At 40.0% G+C, this 18,546-nt stretch overlaps 1 protein-coding gene across 1 annotated transcript; it reads left to right on the forward strand.

Moving 5' to 3' along the window:
- Positions 1-871: 871 nt before the first annotated feature.
- pgap1 (post-GPI attachment to proteins inositol deacylase 1) lies at positions 872-16,617 on the forward strand. The gene is made up of 27 exons (XM_034574680.1): positions 872-934; positions 1,051-1,282; positions 2,871-3,024; positions 5,336-5,511; positions 5,822-5,993; positions 6,371-6,531; positions 6,815-6,867; positions 6,974-7,040; positions 7,188-7,293; positions 9,312-9,370; positions 9,557-9,640; positions 10,469-10,515; positions 10,698-10,749; positions 10,829-10,906; positions 12,047-12,122; positions 13,021-13,094; positions 13,175-13,226; positions 13,304-13,370; positions 13,458-13,563; positions 13,679-13,717; positions 13,889-14,073; positions 14,262-14,492; positions 14,645-14,780; positions 14,998-15,048; positions 15,269-15,480; positions 15,979-16,083; positions 16,174-16,617. The coding sequence occupies exons 2-27, from the start codon at positions 1,151-1,153 to the stop codon at positions 16,310-16,312; spliced, it is 2,814 nt and encodes a 937-aa protein (XP_034430571.1). The 5' UTR covers positions 872-934; positions 1,051-1,150; the 3' UTR covers positions 16,313-16,617.
- Positions 16,618-18,546: the final 1,929 nt, after the last annotated feature.

Below are 18,546 nucleotides of genomic sequence, written 5' to 3' on the forward strand. Positions count from 1 at the left end.
ACATGTTTGTTTGCCTCTTCAACTAACACCTCCAATTGCATGGCATTAAATTTTGCTTTGTGCTTGCGGTCACTCTGCTCTCCGTAATGCTCCATGGCGGAAACCAGTAACACACGCAAAACCCTCATTTAAAATCTACTGCCTCTACCATGTTTGCACCTGTTATCATTTATGCAATTACGTGCAATCTGCTGTAATGCACATGCAATTTTACCACTCTTTATTTCGGATCTTAATAGATCAGGCCCTAAGAAAATTTACTGTAATGAGGAAAAGACAGCGGTTTTCCCTAAGTAGGTGGGTGGAGGCCAAAGCAATCAATTTCAGACTCAAGATCAAGACCATTATGTAGATCACAGATTAACACTGTTATAGCTGAAATAACACAATAAGGAAAAAAGTAAACAGTGTCAGATAAACAGACTTGTCTTTTCAATCGGTAAAAGTTGATATTTTCAACTTGTCACGCATGTTGTTTTTTTTCCTGTTTTTTTTCTACGTTTGAAGATGGTTACTTCAAATGTATTGAATTTGGCTGCAAAGCGGTTTAACCCAGAGACTCCAGAAGTGTTTTGTGGACTAAAACACTTCACCCACCCCTCCATCAGCATAGTGGGGAGTGGATGATGAGTGGATTTTCATTTTTGGGTGACCTATCCCTTAAACAAAACTCTTTTTCAGTTTGTGTCTGTTTAGAAAAAAAGAAACAAAGAAGATCCTGAATTAAACAAATTAAAAGCGCCTGCATTTATCAATTCCTTGAACATGTTGCGTCACTCACTGTTCGCTCTCGTATTGGTCAATTTTCTCAGTTCTCTCCTCCCATTGGCCGGGCTATCCGCCAATCACTAAGGATTGTTCAGCGAGTAGTTCCTGTTGTGGGGTTGAGCCGGTGAGAGTGACAGACAGACCATCAGTCAGTTAGACAGACAGACAGACAGTCAGTCAGTTAGACAGACAGTTAGACAGACAGACAGACAGACAGTCAGTCAGTTAGACAGACAGACAGACAGTCAGTCAGTTAGACAGACAGACAGACAGACAGTCAGTCAGTCAGTTAGACAGACAGACAGACAGTCAGACCGCTGTGTTCGCCTGCTGGGAGCATGAAGACTGACTGAAATGTGAAAGCCGGAGGAAGGAGTGAACCATGAAAGTCGCCTCTGTGGTCTTCTACGGTGTCGCTCTGGGGCTCCTGGCCGTCGGCCTGCGAGAGCTGCTGACTGGCTTCGAGGAGAACAGATGCAGTATGACCTACATGTTTGAATACCCAGAGTACAGGGTGAGTACACCGCCTCAGGTTTGTACCCCACTTACTGTGAAAACAGGCCAAATAGGAGCTCGTGGAGAACACAGCTGGCTAAATGGTTCCGTCTATTTTTTTAGTTCCACTCTGAACAGACGATATAAATGATCACATTGAGATGCGTTTAAAGCTACTTCCTGAATTGAAACCTGCTAACGTTACCAGACGGACAGGTTTCTGTTTACACCTGCACCTGTTTTCACACTGAGTAGATTAGCCGAAACTAGCCAAGTTAAAAGACCATAGATCAGATCCCGATCTTCCAATCCTCTCAGCAGGTTGTTTGTTTAGATCAGTAATGCCATGTAGGCATGGACATCAATCTGACTTCACACAGGAGGTTATGAGGGAGAGAAGAAGAGCCCCACGTATCTACAAATGTTCTCTTGCCTTGTTTATGTGGTTGATGGACATGGTCTGTACAGTCAGTGTTAGTGTTTGTGATGACTGCAGGACAGAGAGCGAATTATGAAGCAATGCTGGTATTGGAATCAATCAAATTTCATTTGTATAGCCCATTTTCACAAATAAAATAAGATATTATTTTGCCTGCTTGATCCAGATTACCATAACACAATATGTAATAGAGTACAGAGATTAAAACAATAGTTTAAGTCTAAAGAATATAAGTGAAAATAAATATTAAAGGAAAATGAATTGAAAATAAAAGGTGTGTTTGGAGTATGGGAGCAGTGCCAAATAGCAACAACAATAGAAATTAAAATAATATAACATAAAATAAAATAAGTATGTAACCTGAGACAGTAAACCAATGCCAAAGTGGCAGGAAGTAATAACGATAATATAATAGAAGTAAGTGATATGAAATATTGCACGTTACGGTTAATTAACATAATATGATGACAAAAAAGTATTGCCCAAATCAAAATTTGTCTCATAGGGTTAAACAAGGTGCAACATCCTTTGCCCCTAACCCTCGACTAGAGTGAGGAAAAACTACCAAAATAACTACATTTTTACAGGGAGAAAAAAAAACCAATAACCTACAAACAGATAGCAAGTATGATATTTGAATCACGGTGGGGAAAACACTGCAGAGGTGAAAACCAAATTTGATAGAACTTACATACAGTAATCAGCGCTGTCATTCTAAATACTTTGAACAGGTTTTATTTCTTGTCTGCTTTACAGGGGAATAATAGTGTTTAAGGTGAATGGACCAATATCAAATTTTAAATTTTTCCAACTTAAAGGTGACAACAAATCTCATATGGAATATTCGGTTAAACAAATGTCAGAATTTTGTTTTTAATATCTGTGCAGATGTACAATTACACAGTACATGCACCATTAAAGGTCTGTACTTTCTTGGTACAGATGAAGAATCAACTATAACAGATCAGATGTGATCTGACCTCACAGGAGTTTGTCACCATCATATTACTTCTCATGTAAATCTTAAATTAGCTCTATGGAGTAATTAACTAAGGGAAGTATTTTAAACAAGCGCAACACAAATATGAAAAGTGTTAACAGGTTTGACCTAAGGTTAATGAACTGTATGTGTTTTAATGTAAGTTTGGAACTTCTAATCCGTTCACAGCGTGTGTCCCTTCCTCGGCGTGTGGCCCGACTGTACCCAGCGTATGGACTCTACCTTTATGGAGAGGGTCTATACGCCCAGGAGACCCGAGCGCTTAAACTCACTGGCGCCCCTGTGCTCTTCCTGCCTGGAAATGCTGGCAGTTACAAACAAGGTTAGTGCACAAAGTCAGTTGCAGCTACAGTATATTGAAGATTGTCTTGAGTCAGATTTCAGTATTTACATTTAAATCTGCGAAAACTAAAATCTGAATCGTGGTGACTTTCTTTGTCAATTAATTGACATGCTGAGGTTGTTTGAAGACATTAGAGTTTTATTGATTGGTCTCTACCTGACTGGTGACCACATTAGATTTTAAATACAAGATTTCAGCCTCCAAGACAGAAGATGTGTTAGCTCTACATACCACACAGTCAAGTTTCTACAGTCTCTATGTGTTTGTATGTGTGATTTGAGAACTTTTACATAAACATTAGATCATCTATCAATCATGGAAAACTGGCTTTTTCAATCATTTTACAGTTGTTTTTTAAAATCTTGTGTTAGTCTCATTTTTAAGGATACTCCGATGGGCTCAAATTGGATTTGCAATGTTTTTTAAAGCTTTTAATGTTTTTTAAAAACTTCATCACTGATTCACACACATCAATTAAAATAATTTCCATGTGCAAACTTGCATTTCTCATGCTGGCTTATATTACAGGTTTACAAAGAATGATACATTACAACTACAAACTTTGGAGTTATTTGTGAGCATCACTTGCATTACATGGTCTAAATCTTATTGAGTCTGATTTGAGGTGATATTATCCACAGTCAGTCAATCAATCAATCATCATATTTTATTAATATAGCCCATATTCACAAATCACAAATTGTGTCATAGGGCTTAACATGGTGCGACATCCTCTGTTCTTAACCCTCAACCAGAGTAAGGAAAAACTACCAGAAATCCTTATTTACAGGGTAAAAAAACATAGAAACCTCAGAGAGAGCCACATGTGAGGGATCCCTCTCCCAGGACAGACAGAAGTGCAATAGATGCATTGGTAACTGAGAACATCAGCAAAATATGAGTATTTACAATATTAATTAGAAGAAACAGTTTGTAACATTATAGAAAAGTGTGTCAATGTTTAAAGTATTTTTACATAAGAAAATGTCTGATAGAGATGAAGGGAGCAGCAATGACAAATGAATTGAGTTTTTGTCATTAATGGTATAGTATGTGAATGAAAGCATATATAAGGTGAATAAATTTGGGCAGTGCAGAGAACCCTGAGGAACACCGTGGTTAACTTTGGTGCACACAGATGACTCGTCATTCATTTGCACAAATTGGAATCAATCTGATAAATAGGATTTAAACCAGGTTATGGCGGTTCCTTTAATACCAATTGGCTGTTCTAGTCTCTGTAGTAAGATGTTGCACTGAGATCTAACAGGACGAGGACAGACACAAACCCTTGATCTGAAGCTATGAAAAGGTCATTTTAGACTTTTGCCAAGGCTGTCAAATGCCTACAAATGGAGAGAGGGCTAGAAAATCTTCCCTTAGGAATTGGGAAGCACTTGCTACGTCATCAGCAGCCAACCAAAGTTATTTCAATAACAAACATTATCAACTCACATTATTATTTTAACAACCGTTATCAACCAACATTATAATATTGACACATCTGACTGCAGGACCGACGTGACAGATTGATCTAATGATCAATACACAATTAATCAGCACATTTACATCGGTTCAATGTAACGTTAGTCCTGTCCATAGAAACTTCTGCACCACACTGAAAACATATTGACGTGAACATTTGTAAAACTAGCGGCTTGAAAAATGTTCAAGCCGCTAGTATATGGAACACAGGATTAACGAATGTTTCTTTTTACTCTCATTCAGTCTGTTTACGTTTGTTTTCCCTTAATTTTTAACTTTAAATTAAATCACATATCAGATCTTGATGAATGAATTATTCAAGTTGAAAATCTTTACTGATTGTATAATTTGTTGAGAACAAAATGATGTCACAACGGTCAATGGAAACCAAAATCATCAACCCATTGAGGGCTGGATTCAAAATCAAAGTAAAACATTTTAATCACACGCTGATCCAACTTGCATAAATTTCATCACGGCAACTCATAATGTGACTCAGCACTGTGTATGGCCTCCGTGATTGATATCCCTGAATCTTAACTGACTTGGTGTTATACTGTGATGATAAAGTTTTCCCAAATTTTTTGAGCAGTGTGTAAATACAGTATATATATATTGTAAAGTCAATTATTGTAAAGTAGTATTGGTGGTGACCTGTTTAGTATTAACATTGACCCCAAAGTCCACATCTGATTTCACTGAACTTTTCACACTTAATAATCTTTCTATTATTATTATTATTATTATTATTATTGTTACTGTTACTATTCAACACCAACAGACATCTTTTTCTCTGTTGTTGTAGCTCGCTCCCTGGGCTCGGTGGCCCTCAGGAAGGCTGAAAACTTGGAGGGAGGTCTCCACTTCAATGTGTTCACCGTGGACTTCAATGAGGAGCTGGTTGCGCTTTACGGTGGCAGTTTGCTCCAGCAGACACACTTCCTGCATGAGAGCATTAAAGCCATCTTAAGGCTGTACAAGGTCAGGCCTCAAATATCATTTAGTTGTCAGAGAGGGTTACTTGTTGCTGGTGTGTTATATTTGACTGCCAGGGATACATATCATATTCCATCACCCTCTAAATTTACATGTGTTGGCATTTAGTTAAACCTTTCAAACTGCAAGTTGTGCTGTCATCAAAACATTGTGCAGTTATAAAAAAAAGTCTACAAATTCCTAAGATGCGAGCACTAAAGAGTTTAATCAAAATGTAGTTAACACTAAGTAATGTATTAAAGTTATCTACTTTGGTGATGGTTTTAACTGTCTTCTATCTTTCTGGACTTGCCAGCATCTGAAGACACCTCCCCAGAGTGTGGTGCTTGTGGGCCACTCCATGGGAGGAGTGGTGGCCCGGGCGCTGTTCACTTTGCCCCGCTTCAACACTAATCTGGTCCGCCTGATCATTACCCAGGCCTCTCCTCACCTGGCTCCAGTACTGGCCCTGGACCCATACCTGCTGGGTAAGAACAACTCTGATGCTGAGTCACTGGTACATTGACACTGTTGGCTCTGAGTTATGTCCTCATTTGAAGCAGAGACAGCAGTTGTTTCCATCATACTTAGTGAGGAGACACTCATCAGTAAAATTTGTTGCTCTGTCATTCAGTTGGTTTCCTAACCCTCAAATGGCACTTGACCTATCATAAGATAAAAACATGAAATGCTGTTACTGATTTATGAACAGTTCCCGCTTAGAATACCTAAAGTATAGATTTAGATGTGGTCCGTTTTGTTCATAAATGTGGTGACTCGAAGTGTTCAATGTGATTTTAATATAAAAACTATGTGGTGGATGCTATTGTCATTTTTTCCTCATCTTTACTGCTGTCTTTTGCAGATTTCTACTCTGCAGTGAGACAGAAGTGGGTGAACCAGGCCAACAAACTCAGAAACATCACAGTCCTGTCCGTTGGGGGCGGTTACCGTGACTACCAGGTCCGGTCTGGTCTAACATCACTGCCGTGTCCTTCAGGAGACCCCAATAAGTTATCACTGGTGGTAAGATTTGTTTGTGGATTGGTATGATTACTGAGACTCTTTCCACCACAGGAACTTTTTTTGGAACCCATGGACATTTTTAAGAACTGAGCAACTGAAAGGAGCAGGTTAAAAATGTAGTTCCTTTTGTAGAGGACAGTTAAAAAAAAAAAACTCCCTTCTCTGGGAATAGTATTTTTTGCCTTGTCATACACAATGCCAGATGACTTAATGCTCCTTTGATGCCAAAGAATGACCCTGCACTACTCTATTTATGTTTCAATGTCTTATTATTTTTATCAAGGCAACTGCAGTTCCCAGGACATGGGTGTCAACCGACCACCTCTCCATTGTTTGGTAAAAGAGATGACATTACATTTTGGCAGACTATGTATTATCCTGAACATTTTTTGTAATATTATTCTTGTCATTCATATGCAATATGTATTTCTTTGGGCTCCAGGTGTAAAGAGCTTGTTCTTGCCACTGTCAGGGCATTCTTCGACCTCATTGATCCTGAAACCAGACAGGTCAGAGCAAACACTCACTAATCAACATTTTATTTTGCTCAGAATTGTTGGAGTCATACACTCACCTTATAATCAAAGCCAATGAAATGTCACATCTCTCATCTCTCACTTCATCTGTTGTGAAACTAATCAGTTTGTTCTTATTAGTTCACAGATAACCAGGAGAAGAAAATAGCCGTACTTAACCATCACTTCATCAGACATCCTGTCAGGATGGTGGGAGAAGCTCACGATGTTTCCATCTCAACCTTAGGTCAGAGACAAACACTTGCATCAAGAGGCTGGAATAAACCGATGCATTCATTTATTTAATCAGATCACCATCTTGTTCATGTTCTTTTAGACCAGGGGTGCGCAAACTTTTTGGCTCAAGGGCCACATAAAATTATAGACGGGCCACTAATACTAGTTTATGAGGAAGAACATTAACTAACACAGTAAATTACATGAATGTTAAATCAGTTTCTCCCAAAGTAGTGAAAGTAAACTCACCCTGTGTGCTTGCTTTAATGAGAACAGTGCTGCTCGTCACCTTTTTTTGTAAGTCCATCAAAGTCCAGTGTAATGTTTGTTGTGGCTATTCGCAGGACAGAGCTCAAGTGTTCATCAGTGACCTGGGCTCTGTGCGAGTTTTGTTTATGTTCATCACTCTGAACGATTGCTCACACACATACCTAGAGCTGAGTAACACCATAATTTTCTGTGCCATCTGTCTGACGTTTGGAAACTTGGTCTCGTTTCATTGAGGCATACAATTCATCCAGTTTGAGGGAGTTGAACTTCTCCTTCAAGACAGAGTTGCACTGGAGATCACTCAGCTCCATCTGCAGTTGCTGTGCTGCTGTCTCATAGTCGAGTGAAAGGGGACATGACACCAGCTGCAGTGAATTCACAGTCTTTTCAAAATCAGAGTCAACAACAGAATTCTCTGTGCTGGTCGTTCAGTGATTTGCTGTATTTCCTTTGCATGGAGAGGGGCCTCTTCCAGTGTGTGGAAATGAGCGAATGCTTTGTTTATCACATGAGAACTTGAGAACAAAGTTAACCTGGCTTACAGTTCATGCACAAACACATCCTTCCCTTGTAGCTTCACGTTCAGCTCATTCATGTGTGGCAAAATGTCTACAGTGAATGCAAGATCACAAAGCCAATCTGCGTTGCTCAGGGAAATTGTCGGCTTTCTCCAATGATGCCAAAAATGGTCCAATTTCCCCTCTGAGCTCCCTAACTCGCCAACAAGCTTTGCCGAAACTTAACCAACAGACATTGGAGTGGCAAACTCATGATGGTTGGCATCAGTTTCTTCAAGGAATGTAATGAATGAATGTAATGACAGTCCTTTTGCGCGAAATTTTGAAATGTTATGCCTGGCTTCACTACGTGATCCAGCTGCAATACAATCTTGCACAGAGCTTCCTGGTGGATAATACAGTGTACGAAAACCTCTAACCTCTTCTTTTACCTTGTTCTGGATTCTTTTCAGCAGCGATCCATCTGTGGTGACATTCGCCAGTTTACACCACAGTAGCTTCAGTCTCTCAATGCAGCCAGACACACTGTCGAATAAGTCTGATCCTCTCTTTGTGCCTTTCATAGACTCCCTGGACAAAAACAGTTATTTAACTCACAAGCCAAGTCTTTGTCAATTTGCTCAATACGGCCAGTCACTGTTCTGCGTGATAAGCTTATGTATTCAAATTTGCTTTTGCTATCTGGACACAGAAGAATTTCCGTCTCTACCATACATTCCTTCAAAAATGTGACAATAGATAACTTGCCTTTGTGCTGGACTCCTGTATTGTAGAATGTCGGGTAAAAATATTTAGCTGAGCTTGTAAATTGGCTGCTAAACTTGAAGCTTTGCTCGCCCTTTCTTAGGATGACAAGTTGCTACGACAGCTAGCGTGCTTGGTGGGAAAATGTGGGCTGATATTGTATTCTTTGAATACCACCCCGCCTTCTTGACATATCAGACATATGGCCTTTGATCGGACTTTCCTGAAACCTGGCACTTTTCTCTTCTTTGGCCTGCTCATTTTGGTGATTGCTGCTCAGTTCAAGATGCAGGTCAAGTGAAGAATTGAGTGACTCTTGTTCTCTACATTAGAAAAGGCTGGTTGTATTTGAAGTGTGCCATCTAGCTGAACCAACCTTAACGTTCTCAACATTCCCAACATGCCGGATTAAACTATGTTAAATTATGTGGCCCGGTTGCTGTAGATGCCCAATCCCATATTGTCCTGTTCTATCACTTTGTCTCAATTTTTCTAGATTTTCCTGAAGAATGGAGTGAAGTGAACACACTGCGTTTGGCTTACAGCACACCGAAGGTACCAGATGAACTACCATCTTCTGCTTTACCATAGCAATTTACAGAATGTATTTTCTCATTCAATACAAAAAATGCAGCCATGCAGACTTGCATGGTTTTTTGATTTATAATCTAAGAAATAAAGCCCTGATACAGACAGAACAGCAAGTTTCCAGTAGTTCACAGTGTTGCTCTCTGTCTACAGGAAGGACAGGTGAAATATTTCATGTTTGCCCTGTCGAGTCGCAGGAAAGCCTACAGCCATTTCTACTGCCGGAGCAACAACCTGGTGAGTTTTCACCACTGTTGTGTTGTCATCCCTTTGGTTTGAGCTATAGCCGTTGCAATGCTTTATTTCTCTAAGCTGATTTCAGTATTCTGAATTATCACTCACATCTCAGAGATGTTCAGTGACTCATTTAAATGCATACAGTGGCTTCATGAAGTGCTCAGATCCTTTCACTTTTTGCACGTTTTGAAGATTTGATTTAAATTAATAAAATTACTTATCAATCTCAATCACACTCAATTACTCAGAATGACAAATTTAAAACATTATTTTGAAGATTTCTCCCCATTAAAAAAACAACAACAAATTTCTGACCCTTTTCTGTGACACTTGTCCAGGTGTGGAAAGCTTATAGAATTAAGACAAAGTACTAAACCTTGGGTTTGAAGACTTCTTGAAACAAGAGATTTCAGTTTTTTGGTTTTAATAAACATTTGAAAACATTTTAATTTTATTATGGATTATTAAGTGTAGACTAATAGTCAAAAATTTATATTTTATCAATTTCCAGGTAATCAATAACACAACAAAGTGTGCAAAAAGTAAAAAACTGAAGCCATTGTATGTACAGTGAAGTCCAAAAGCCACACATTCAGTGAAACTAAACTAAATGGTGTATTATATGAAAATCCAGATAGAATATGACAGACAAAATCTGATAACAGTTGATGCACAAACTGGCTGTTTAAGTTGAAAGTTTAAGTTGACCAAACATACTGTATGTTTGGTCCTGTATCACTGAAACATGTTAGTTCTCGTCTGTTAACAAATGTGAAAATACAAGAGTAAAGAATAATGTAATTCTGATGTAGTGTTGTTGTCCAACAGGAGATGACTAGCTGGGTGTACGGCTGTGTGCACAAGAATGGTTCATGGTAAGAATAGTTTTAAAAGTATCTCTTTTTGCCACTTATGTTTTCAATCAAAATCTTTTCTCCATCCATATTTTTCTGCATTTATTCAAGAGAAAATGTGATTTTGTTTATATTTATGTTGGAAGACATTGGAAGACAGTTTGTTTCTGTTGTGCTTCGTTTGTGTACTTTAAAATTTGCAGTCTACATCCTGTTGATCTATCTGTGGGAACTGAGCTGCTGCCACCATACAAGGTAATTATCCTTCTGAGATGCTGTCTTGACGAGTCTGAGCTGCTATCGGTTGCTCCTAACTGTGTGTTGTTGTCCTCAGGTCCTGATTTTGAGTCTCAGTGATTTGTCTTCAGTTACTCATCTAGTTGTTTCGGCCTCCAACATCAATGGCAAACAGGTACTACCATCTGAATGAATGACACAGTCCTTCTTGCCCAGTCTTTTTGTTTCTCTCTCTCTCTCCCTCTCCCTCTCCTATCACAGCTGATGTGTTCTCTGCAGAGTCGAGTAGTGTCTTCATATAAGTTGATAACTAGTTTGTGAAATACATTACTGGAGAGTTGACAAACTATGAACCCATCATATTCCCCTTTTATCACACGTTTGCTGTGTAAGTGATGTATTCAGCCAGCTATAGTTAGACAGTATGGTCAGTAAGGTAGCAGGTAGACAGTTAACGCAGCAGAGCATCTCTTATTATTCGTTCTGCAGCTCAGCACACAGTGGTGTCCTTGTGGACTGAGTCTGTTGATGTAGTTGGTAAGATGAAATACTGCAAAGTTAATAATCAACCACATCTTTTACTTTCCTGTCACAACTGTCATGTTCCTCATGCTTATCACAGTTATCACACACGTTTAATACATTAGCCAGCTAGCTAACCACGTAGCTACTTTGATAGCTTGTCAGTTGAGTGGAAGATAATGTTGATGAAGATAGTGCAGAGTGTAACTAGCAGTAACGTTGCATGTGTTTACACCAACTGAACACCTTCATCCACTGCATTTACAGAGGTTAAAATTTAAGTTTTCAACTGAGGTGCCGTTGAACCAAGAGTTACTGTTTGTGACTGATACACATTAACAGTGAAATATTGCTCAAAATGATGAACAAGAAAAATAACATTTCTGGCTAGAGTTCAATCCATTGAAATTATTGTTCTAAACAGAGCTGTAGTATGAATTACATAGCTAGATTGATAGAGTAAACAGAGGACATCGGAAGTTTTACTAGTGACTTCACTCATGACGTTTGATAAACCTAAATATAAACACCACATTCACATATATATCAGAATTTGCAGTGTTAGTTGGGCTCTAATAAGACATAAAAGTCTACAGCCATGCTTGCAGCTCTATATAGTTGTATGTAGGCAGTGGTTCTTTAAGCTGAATGCTAACATCAGCATGCTTTGAATCTAGATTCAAACAGCTAAAAAAAATTGCTCATAGAGTATAAAAGGCTAAGTCAACACAAATAATGGTCCAGGAAGCAGAAACAGAAGATGTAACCCATACAAATTTGATCTTTTTCTCAGTTTACGGTGGAGTGTGAATGGCAAAGACAAGAATCTCAGACTCTGTCTGTCCCAGTACCACATGTCCTGTCCTTCGGTGAGTTATCTTACCTAAGTATAAACCGATTTTTATTGAGACCTTAAAGGGGCCATATTGTGTAAAATAAATTTTCTGGGCTTTTACTATCTGTAATTACTTGAAGGGGGTCAGTAGGTACCCTCAAAGTATGAAAACGGTCACTCTCTAGCTACCACAGGCTAACCACAACACTGAAGAAACACTACAGCATGGAGGGATGCAAGGAAGAGAATGTGTCCGCACAGAACGTTACTGTTCGAGACCAGCGGTTACGCTTTATTTCTTCTGACGTGCCGTGTCAGTGCGCTCTGTACGGACTACGTTACTCCGTATTTAAACTCCGTTGTGAAACTCCGTTGTGAAACTCCATACTGTAACTCGGGACGTTACTCCTACATTGGCCGACTGTCCTGCTAAAACTTGAACAAACATGAGGACGGTGTAACTCACCATTCAGAAACATCCTGTTATAACCGACTGTAAATATGTGGCTGTTCTTCTATAGCTGTATCCAAACATAACAACGTGACTTTCAGCTGTGTTTAACAGAGTGAATGTGCCAGAATGAGATCGGTTATAGGCCTGGTCGAGTGTCACTCAAAGTGCAGTCAGCCAATCAGAGGAGGGGCTCAAGAGGCAGGCGAAAACAGCCTGTCCTGCCTGCAGCTCCAGAGAGAGGCAGAAGAGAGGACCTGGAAATACACATTGCAGCAGTTTTTTCGACTTTAAACCACTGATATATCATCTTAAGGTTACCAATACCTCAAATTAAATCCCAGAAAGGTGTGAAATATGGGCCCTTTAAGAAAGTATGTCATATTGTGAAAAAGGGGCATAATATGTCCCCATTAACTGATGAGGCTGATTGCCAAAGCTCTATGTGGAAACACAAGCTCACTAAGTGTTGGTTCTGCAGGTTTGACTTTCAGCGACGTTACGGTCAACTCTTCTGGACTTCTACACACCATCAAGCTTCATCACTTTCACCAGGTAGCTTTTATTACTTAATGTAGATTCAGTATCCGTGTTCCTACTGTGTCACCACTTGTTGAACACCTCTGTGTCTTTAGGTCTATCAGGCATTCAGAATAAATGTTGCAAGCCAATGCAAAGTACATAAAGGTAAGTCTGATTTAATACATATGGATTTTCACATGCACAAACTGAAACGTGATCTAATTACAGTATTTTTTCTGTAGATAGATTGTCCAATGTGTACAGAATAAAGGTACCATGGTTTCGAGAGGACTCTTTAACCACAGTCAGGTTAGTTATGTTTGTGTCATTCTCCAGGCATCTCCTATATGACACAATTACTATTCCCGTTATGACTTGATGTGATCTGTTCACCAGTGTGCCCTCAGTTACCGAGATCTCAGGGATGCTCCACACAAGCTGCCCAGACAACACATCAGATGTCCTCCTTCAGCTTCACACTTCCCCCAACTGCCAGTACAAGGTACTACTCTTAGCTGCAGTAAGAAAACTGCAGCCTCTCTTTCACATATCCTGATGACTATTTATCATATTAAACATTTTTTTTCATTAATAATTATTTTTACCCTCTGATTCAGGTGTCAATAAGGACTTCATTACCCAGGGTGCTTGGACAGGTACTACATTGCACACTGACAGTGTCTTTGTCCTGTTCTATTGGGTAACAGACCAGGCATCTGATGTTAAATCATGTTAAACCATCTTTAAACAAAAATGGCAACTATGCATACAATAGTTATTCTTCATGAATAAATAGTGATTCAGATCTGGTGTCTTTTATCTGACAGATATTGAGGTTCTGTGGTCCTATGGTACCGGTGTACACAGCTGTAACTCTCCTGCTGGCCTGTGGGGGGCAGCTGTCATCCATCCTGAAGTCGAGGCGAGCTGCAGACATGAGCCAGGTGGTGGGCAAAGGCCTGCAGCCTCACAAAGTCAACCTGCCCGTTTATGTTCTGCACGTCTTACTTAGGTAGGCTTTGGAAGAGTGCGAAAGTCGATTCTTCACCTTGGAAACAGACGTTGACAGCTTTACCAGCTTTTTCCAGAGATTCCAATTGTATCCCACAACCCTCTGTCTTTAAAAGGGATGTTATGATAAAAGCTGAATATTCTCATGTTTTCTTGCTAATCCTCCTCCTCTTCCCTCCCCTACCTCAGCTGTAGCCGCTTTCAAGAGTTCTGGTCCATTCTTTGCCTCCCCCCCATGGACGTTCTGCCTGCATCTTTTCCTGATGCAATGTTTCATAATGGCGTGGTACTAGTTGAAGAATGGCCCCACCTCCTGTCCCCTCTGCTGTACATTTTTGGGGCAGCTGTGGCATACTGGGGGAGCACACTGCTCCGTCTCATTATGCGACTGATCTCATTAATATTAGCTCCACTACACAGGTATGGCTGGACAGTACTGTAACTGTATTTGAATGGCCTTAAGGCTAAATAATATATTAGCATGTCTTTCTTTAAATGGCATCCCTCCTTCTATGAATATATATTTTTTAAACTATTGACTTTTAACTTTTTTTTGTTCTCTTTGCCTGCAGACCATCTGTCTCTAGAGACTGTGGCACCCTGCGACTTCGGACCCAGTTACTCATCGCCCTCTGTCTGACTGTTATGGGCGGGATTTCCTGTGGAGCATTTTCAGTCTTTGCTGCTTTTTTGCTTCACCTTTATAGGGTGAGTTTTAAGATGTGATGAAATAGGAGGAGAGCCCCTGACCTTTGATTTTGCAAAGCAGCACCAATAGTTGCGTTGTCCGTCGGTTTTAATACCAGGGTTAGCAGTTTAATTCAAACTGGGACTGCACATGCAAATATTGCAGTACATCAAAATGTTGCAAGCGGACAATATGTACTGATTATGTTGCTTGTTCTTTTTTACTTTGCATGCTCAGGTGCTAAGGCTACAAATGACGGAGAGGTCTTTGAGTCACATGCTGAATCTGGTAAGATTTTCAACTTGAACTGTTTGGTCTTATCACACCACTTAATGAACCAGCACCAGTTATATGACCTACTGTTTGTTGGTACTGAGGACACTCTGTAAATGCAGAGCTAGGGTTCAAAACCTTGCAGAAGATTTTACTGAATACACATAGAATGCAATTTTATCCCTGTGGATTTAATAAGGAAATCTTTTGATTCTCCCTCAATGTCACAATCCAGGCGCCCCAGAAGCACGAAGAAGCTGAGAATAGCACAGTCAACGTTGAGTGCTTGAGCAGGTCTAAAGAATGTAACGGCACCCCCCTGCTGTCTGAATGTGCACTGGAGGAGGTGAGGGATGATCTACAGCTCCACCTCTGCCTATCAGCACTCTTCACGTTACCTGTCATGCTCAGTACACCATCACTTATCCACTGGATCCGCAACCTGAGGTACAGTATTAGCATGACATGAATGAAGTATACCACATATTTATTTATAAATGCTTATAATGCACAGTAATAAAAGATTTCTTGGATTCGTTAGGACCCTGGACCCACATCAAGTAATCTGCAATTTCCAGATAATCCCACATTTTATGTATGCAGTCTTATGAATGGATTCCCTTAAATGTTAACAAATACTGTGTCAAATCTTACGTTGCAGCAGGGGTGCTAATGTGTTGCTAAACTTGACCTCTGATTCATTTGTGAAGCAGCTGAAAACCAAATGATCCCACCAATCAAAGTGTCTCATCACTGTTATAACAAATTCATTTCAAGTTGCAATAGGCTCAGTTTCACAATATTAGAAGAATATGTTTCCAGAATGGTGTTATTAAAAAATGGCAAATGCATGTGATATAAGAAAAAGTCAAGTGCCTGGGTTAGTGAGGTTGTATACAAGGTGAATGGCATCATCTGTTTAATCTACATTGTGATTCTCCACAGATATACCACCCAGTTGGATCCTGACCCTTGTTGGCCACACACTGTGCCTCTAGTTACTGTTTACATGCTGCTTATTAACTGCAACACTTTGAAACTCTACAACAGGTAGGATCACACCATCACCAACACAAACATTCCTTATTATCTTTCTTATCCTGTAACAATTGAATATTAACTTTATCTTGATCTTTTCAGTAAACTACTGCCTCTGACTTCCTGCCTCCCTCTGCCCTTGGCCATCACCATGGTGACCTTCTCTCCACTTCACCTCTACAGAGTCACCTACTTCCTGTTACTGACACTCATCCCTCTGGCGTGTTGTTGCCTGCTCTGACGGTATCTGGCTGGTTTCAGTCTACGTCTCTACCATTACAAGCCTTCCTCTAAGTTACAGCCTGACTCACTGAAGCTGGTTGAGGCTGATGTGTCAAGCTGCCATGGAGCAGAACTATAGACATATATAGCTTGGGGAACTGCCTGCTCAATGTTAGCACTAAAAGCTCCATGGCATTTACCCTGTATTTTTAAAATGAGATGATGTAAAGGCCTTGGAACATTTGGTGCAAATATGGATCCATTAGAATGACCTGAAACCAAGTTTGCCTTACTCTGTATATCTATAGCTCTGCCTTCAAGGAGCAAGAACTCCACAACCAGTGAAGCTACTTATACTAGAGACTCTCAAACAGGGTGTTAGTGTAAAATGCACTGTTTTGTTTTCCTTCTTTCTTGTGTCTAAAGTGGCTTCTGTCACTGTGGTTGCCATGCTGTAAACTCTCACACTGCCTCCTGCCTAGCAAGGGCAGTTGTGTTTAGCTGGTACCTACTGACTGTCGCAGCACTGTCACAAAACAAGTGGCAGTGCCATAACTTTCATTCCATAAGGAAAGTCCAAAGTAATCTATGTTTACAATCCCCCTTAATCATTTTTGATACACAAGAACGACACTGTCAGAAAAATGTAGATTTGCACTGGAGCTGTACCTATTTAGGTTCCAGTGTGTCTCCTAATATTCAGAAGAAATCCTGATCTGCTAAATGTTCTTTACAACATAGTGGTGTAGCTCAAGTGTGGTCTGGCTGAGAGCAGTCAATTGGGTCCGAACTTTCTCCGGAGTTTGCCTTTTACACAGGAACAACGCAACAGGAGATTTTCCACTCAGATGTGTTCACAACCACACAGAAATCTCCGGAGCCGTCGGGAGAAGGGTGGTGCGGCAGAGGCAGGACGTAAAGTATGAATTCCTCTGCGGAGATCACATGTTTTGTTTTCATTACATCGACACTGTTGTCGACCCTTATCACCGAAAGCTCTCTTGATATCTTCTTCTGTGTCTTCTACATGTACGGCACCGCTTTTTTATCCTGATATATTTTTTTTAATTTTTTAATTTTTTTTAATTTTGTTGTGTTAGAAATGTCATCAACACAACCACTTGCTCGCAATGAATCCTGCAGAGGATCTGCTGTTTTCTCACATTGGCTCATTCAAACGTTTTTCACAGTTTTACTAGGGGCCGGCTCGGAGAAAGTCTGGAGGCTGTCACTTGGACGTTTGTGTTCTCACAAACAGCCCCTCCGGAAAATGTCTTTAGTTGTAGTTCGCTATCGTCACTCCCACCTTCATTTACTTAACTATAAGCAATAGTGACTGTTAAATTACTCATCTTTAAGAAGCACCTAATAGTTTTTTATAGACAAAATTAATACTGACATTTTCCTATCTGAAAGAAATAAGCCAAGAACGACAAATGATCTATATTCCTCACGTCTTCTCAATCTTTGTCTACACTTATACAAGTCAAACCTCGCCCACGTCTTCCCCTCATGTTTAACTGTTGATAAATGCACAATCATTTTAACAGCACTAATTTCTTCAGTACACACACTCATGTCACACCCACACTGAATCTGCTGCTCTGACTTCTTTTTCTTTAAAAGAAACTATCATCTAACTTCTTTTAAAAACATCTCAGCAAGTTCAGAGGGTGGTGAGGACTTAGGCACCACTGTAACATTTGATGTTACACGCCTCCCACAGTCTGTGCCACAGTGGCAGTAATGTGTTGACAGGTTAATGTTATCACTCGATGGCCTTGTTTTCTGATCTGATCTGTAGCAGACAGCTCTAAGTTCAGGTGTGAACACACTCAGATCGGATAGAGATCCCTTCAAGCCATACCACAATCTATTAGCAGTGTGAAGGCAAATCCATCCAGGGCCAGATGTGAAAGACCTCCTACTCAGCTGATGTCCTCTGACCCACTGCCGTTTCACTATGATTTGAAACAACACATAAACAACATAACTTGGTCTATGTGAACAGAAATGGCAAACAAGTTTTTTGTATAGAGCGGAGAGGTGAGATCTGATCACAAGACGCATTTGGGGCCACATTTTCATGCCAGGTGTGAACACACGCACTTGCAGCTGTCCACTTGTGATGGGAACACAAAAAAACACATGTTAATACAAGGTGTGTACGGGGCCTAAAAGTTGATGAAGTTATGGTGACATAATTATACTCGACAGACAAAGTAGCTTATGGGGATGAGACAAATCATAAAT

Source organism: Hippoglossus hippoglossus, chromosome 21 (assembly GCF_009819705.1).
Source record: "Hippoglossus hippoglossus isolate fHipHip1 chromosome 21, fHipHip1.pri, whole genome shotgun sequence".
Taxonomy (NCBI): Eukaryota; Metazoa; Chordata; class Actinopteri; order Pleuronectiformes; family Pleuronectidae; genus Hippoglossus; species Hippoglossus hippoglossus.

Excerpts from the sequence above, each read along its gene's own strand:
- pgap1 (XM_034574680.1), top strand. The coding sequence starts at position 1,151 with ATGAAAGTCGCCTCTGTGGTCTTCTACGGTGTCGCTCTGGGGCTCCTG. Across the intron at positions 5,512-5,821 it reads CCATCTTAAGGCTGTACAAG|CATCTGAAGACACCTCCCCA; the intron begins GTCAGGCCTCAA and ends TGGACTTGCCAG. Across the intron at positions 9,371-9,556 it reads TGGCTTACAGCACACCGAAG|GAAGGACAGGTGAAATATTT; the intron begins GTACCAGATGAA and ends CTCTGTCTACAG.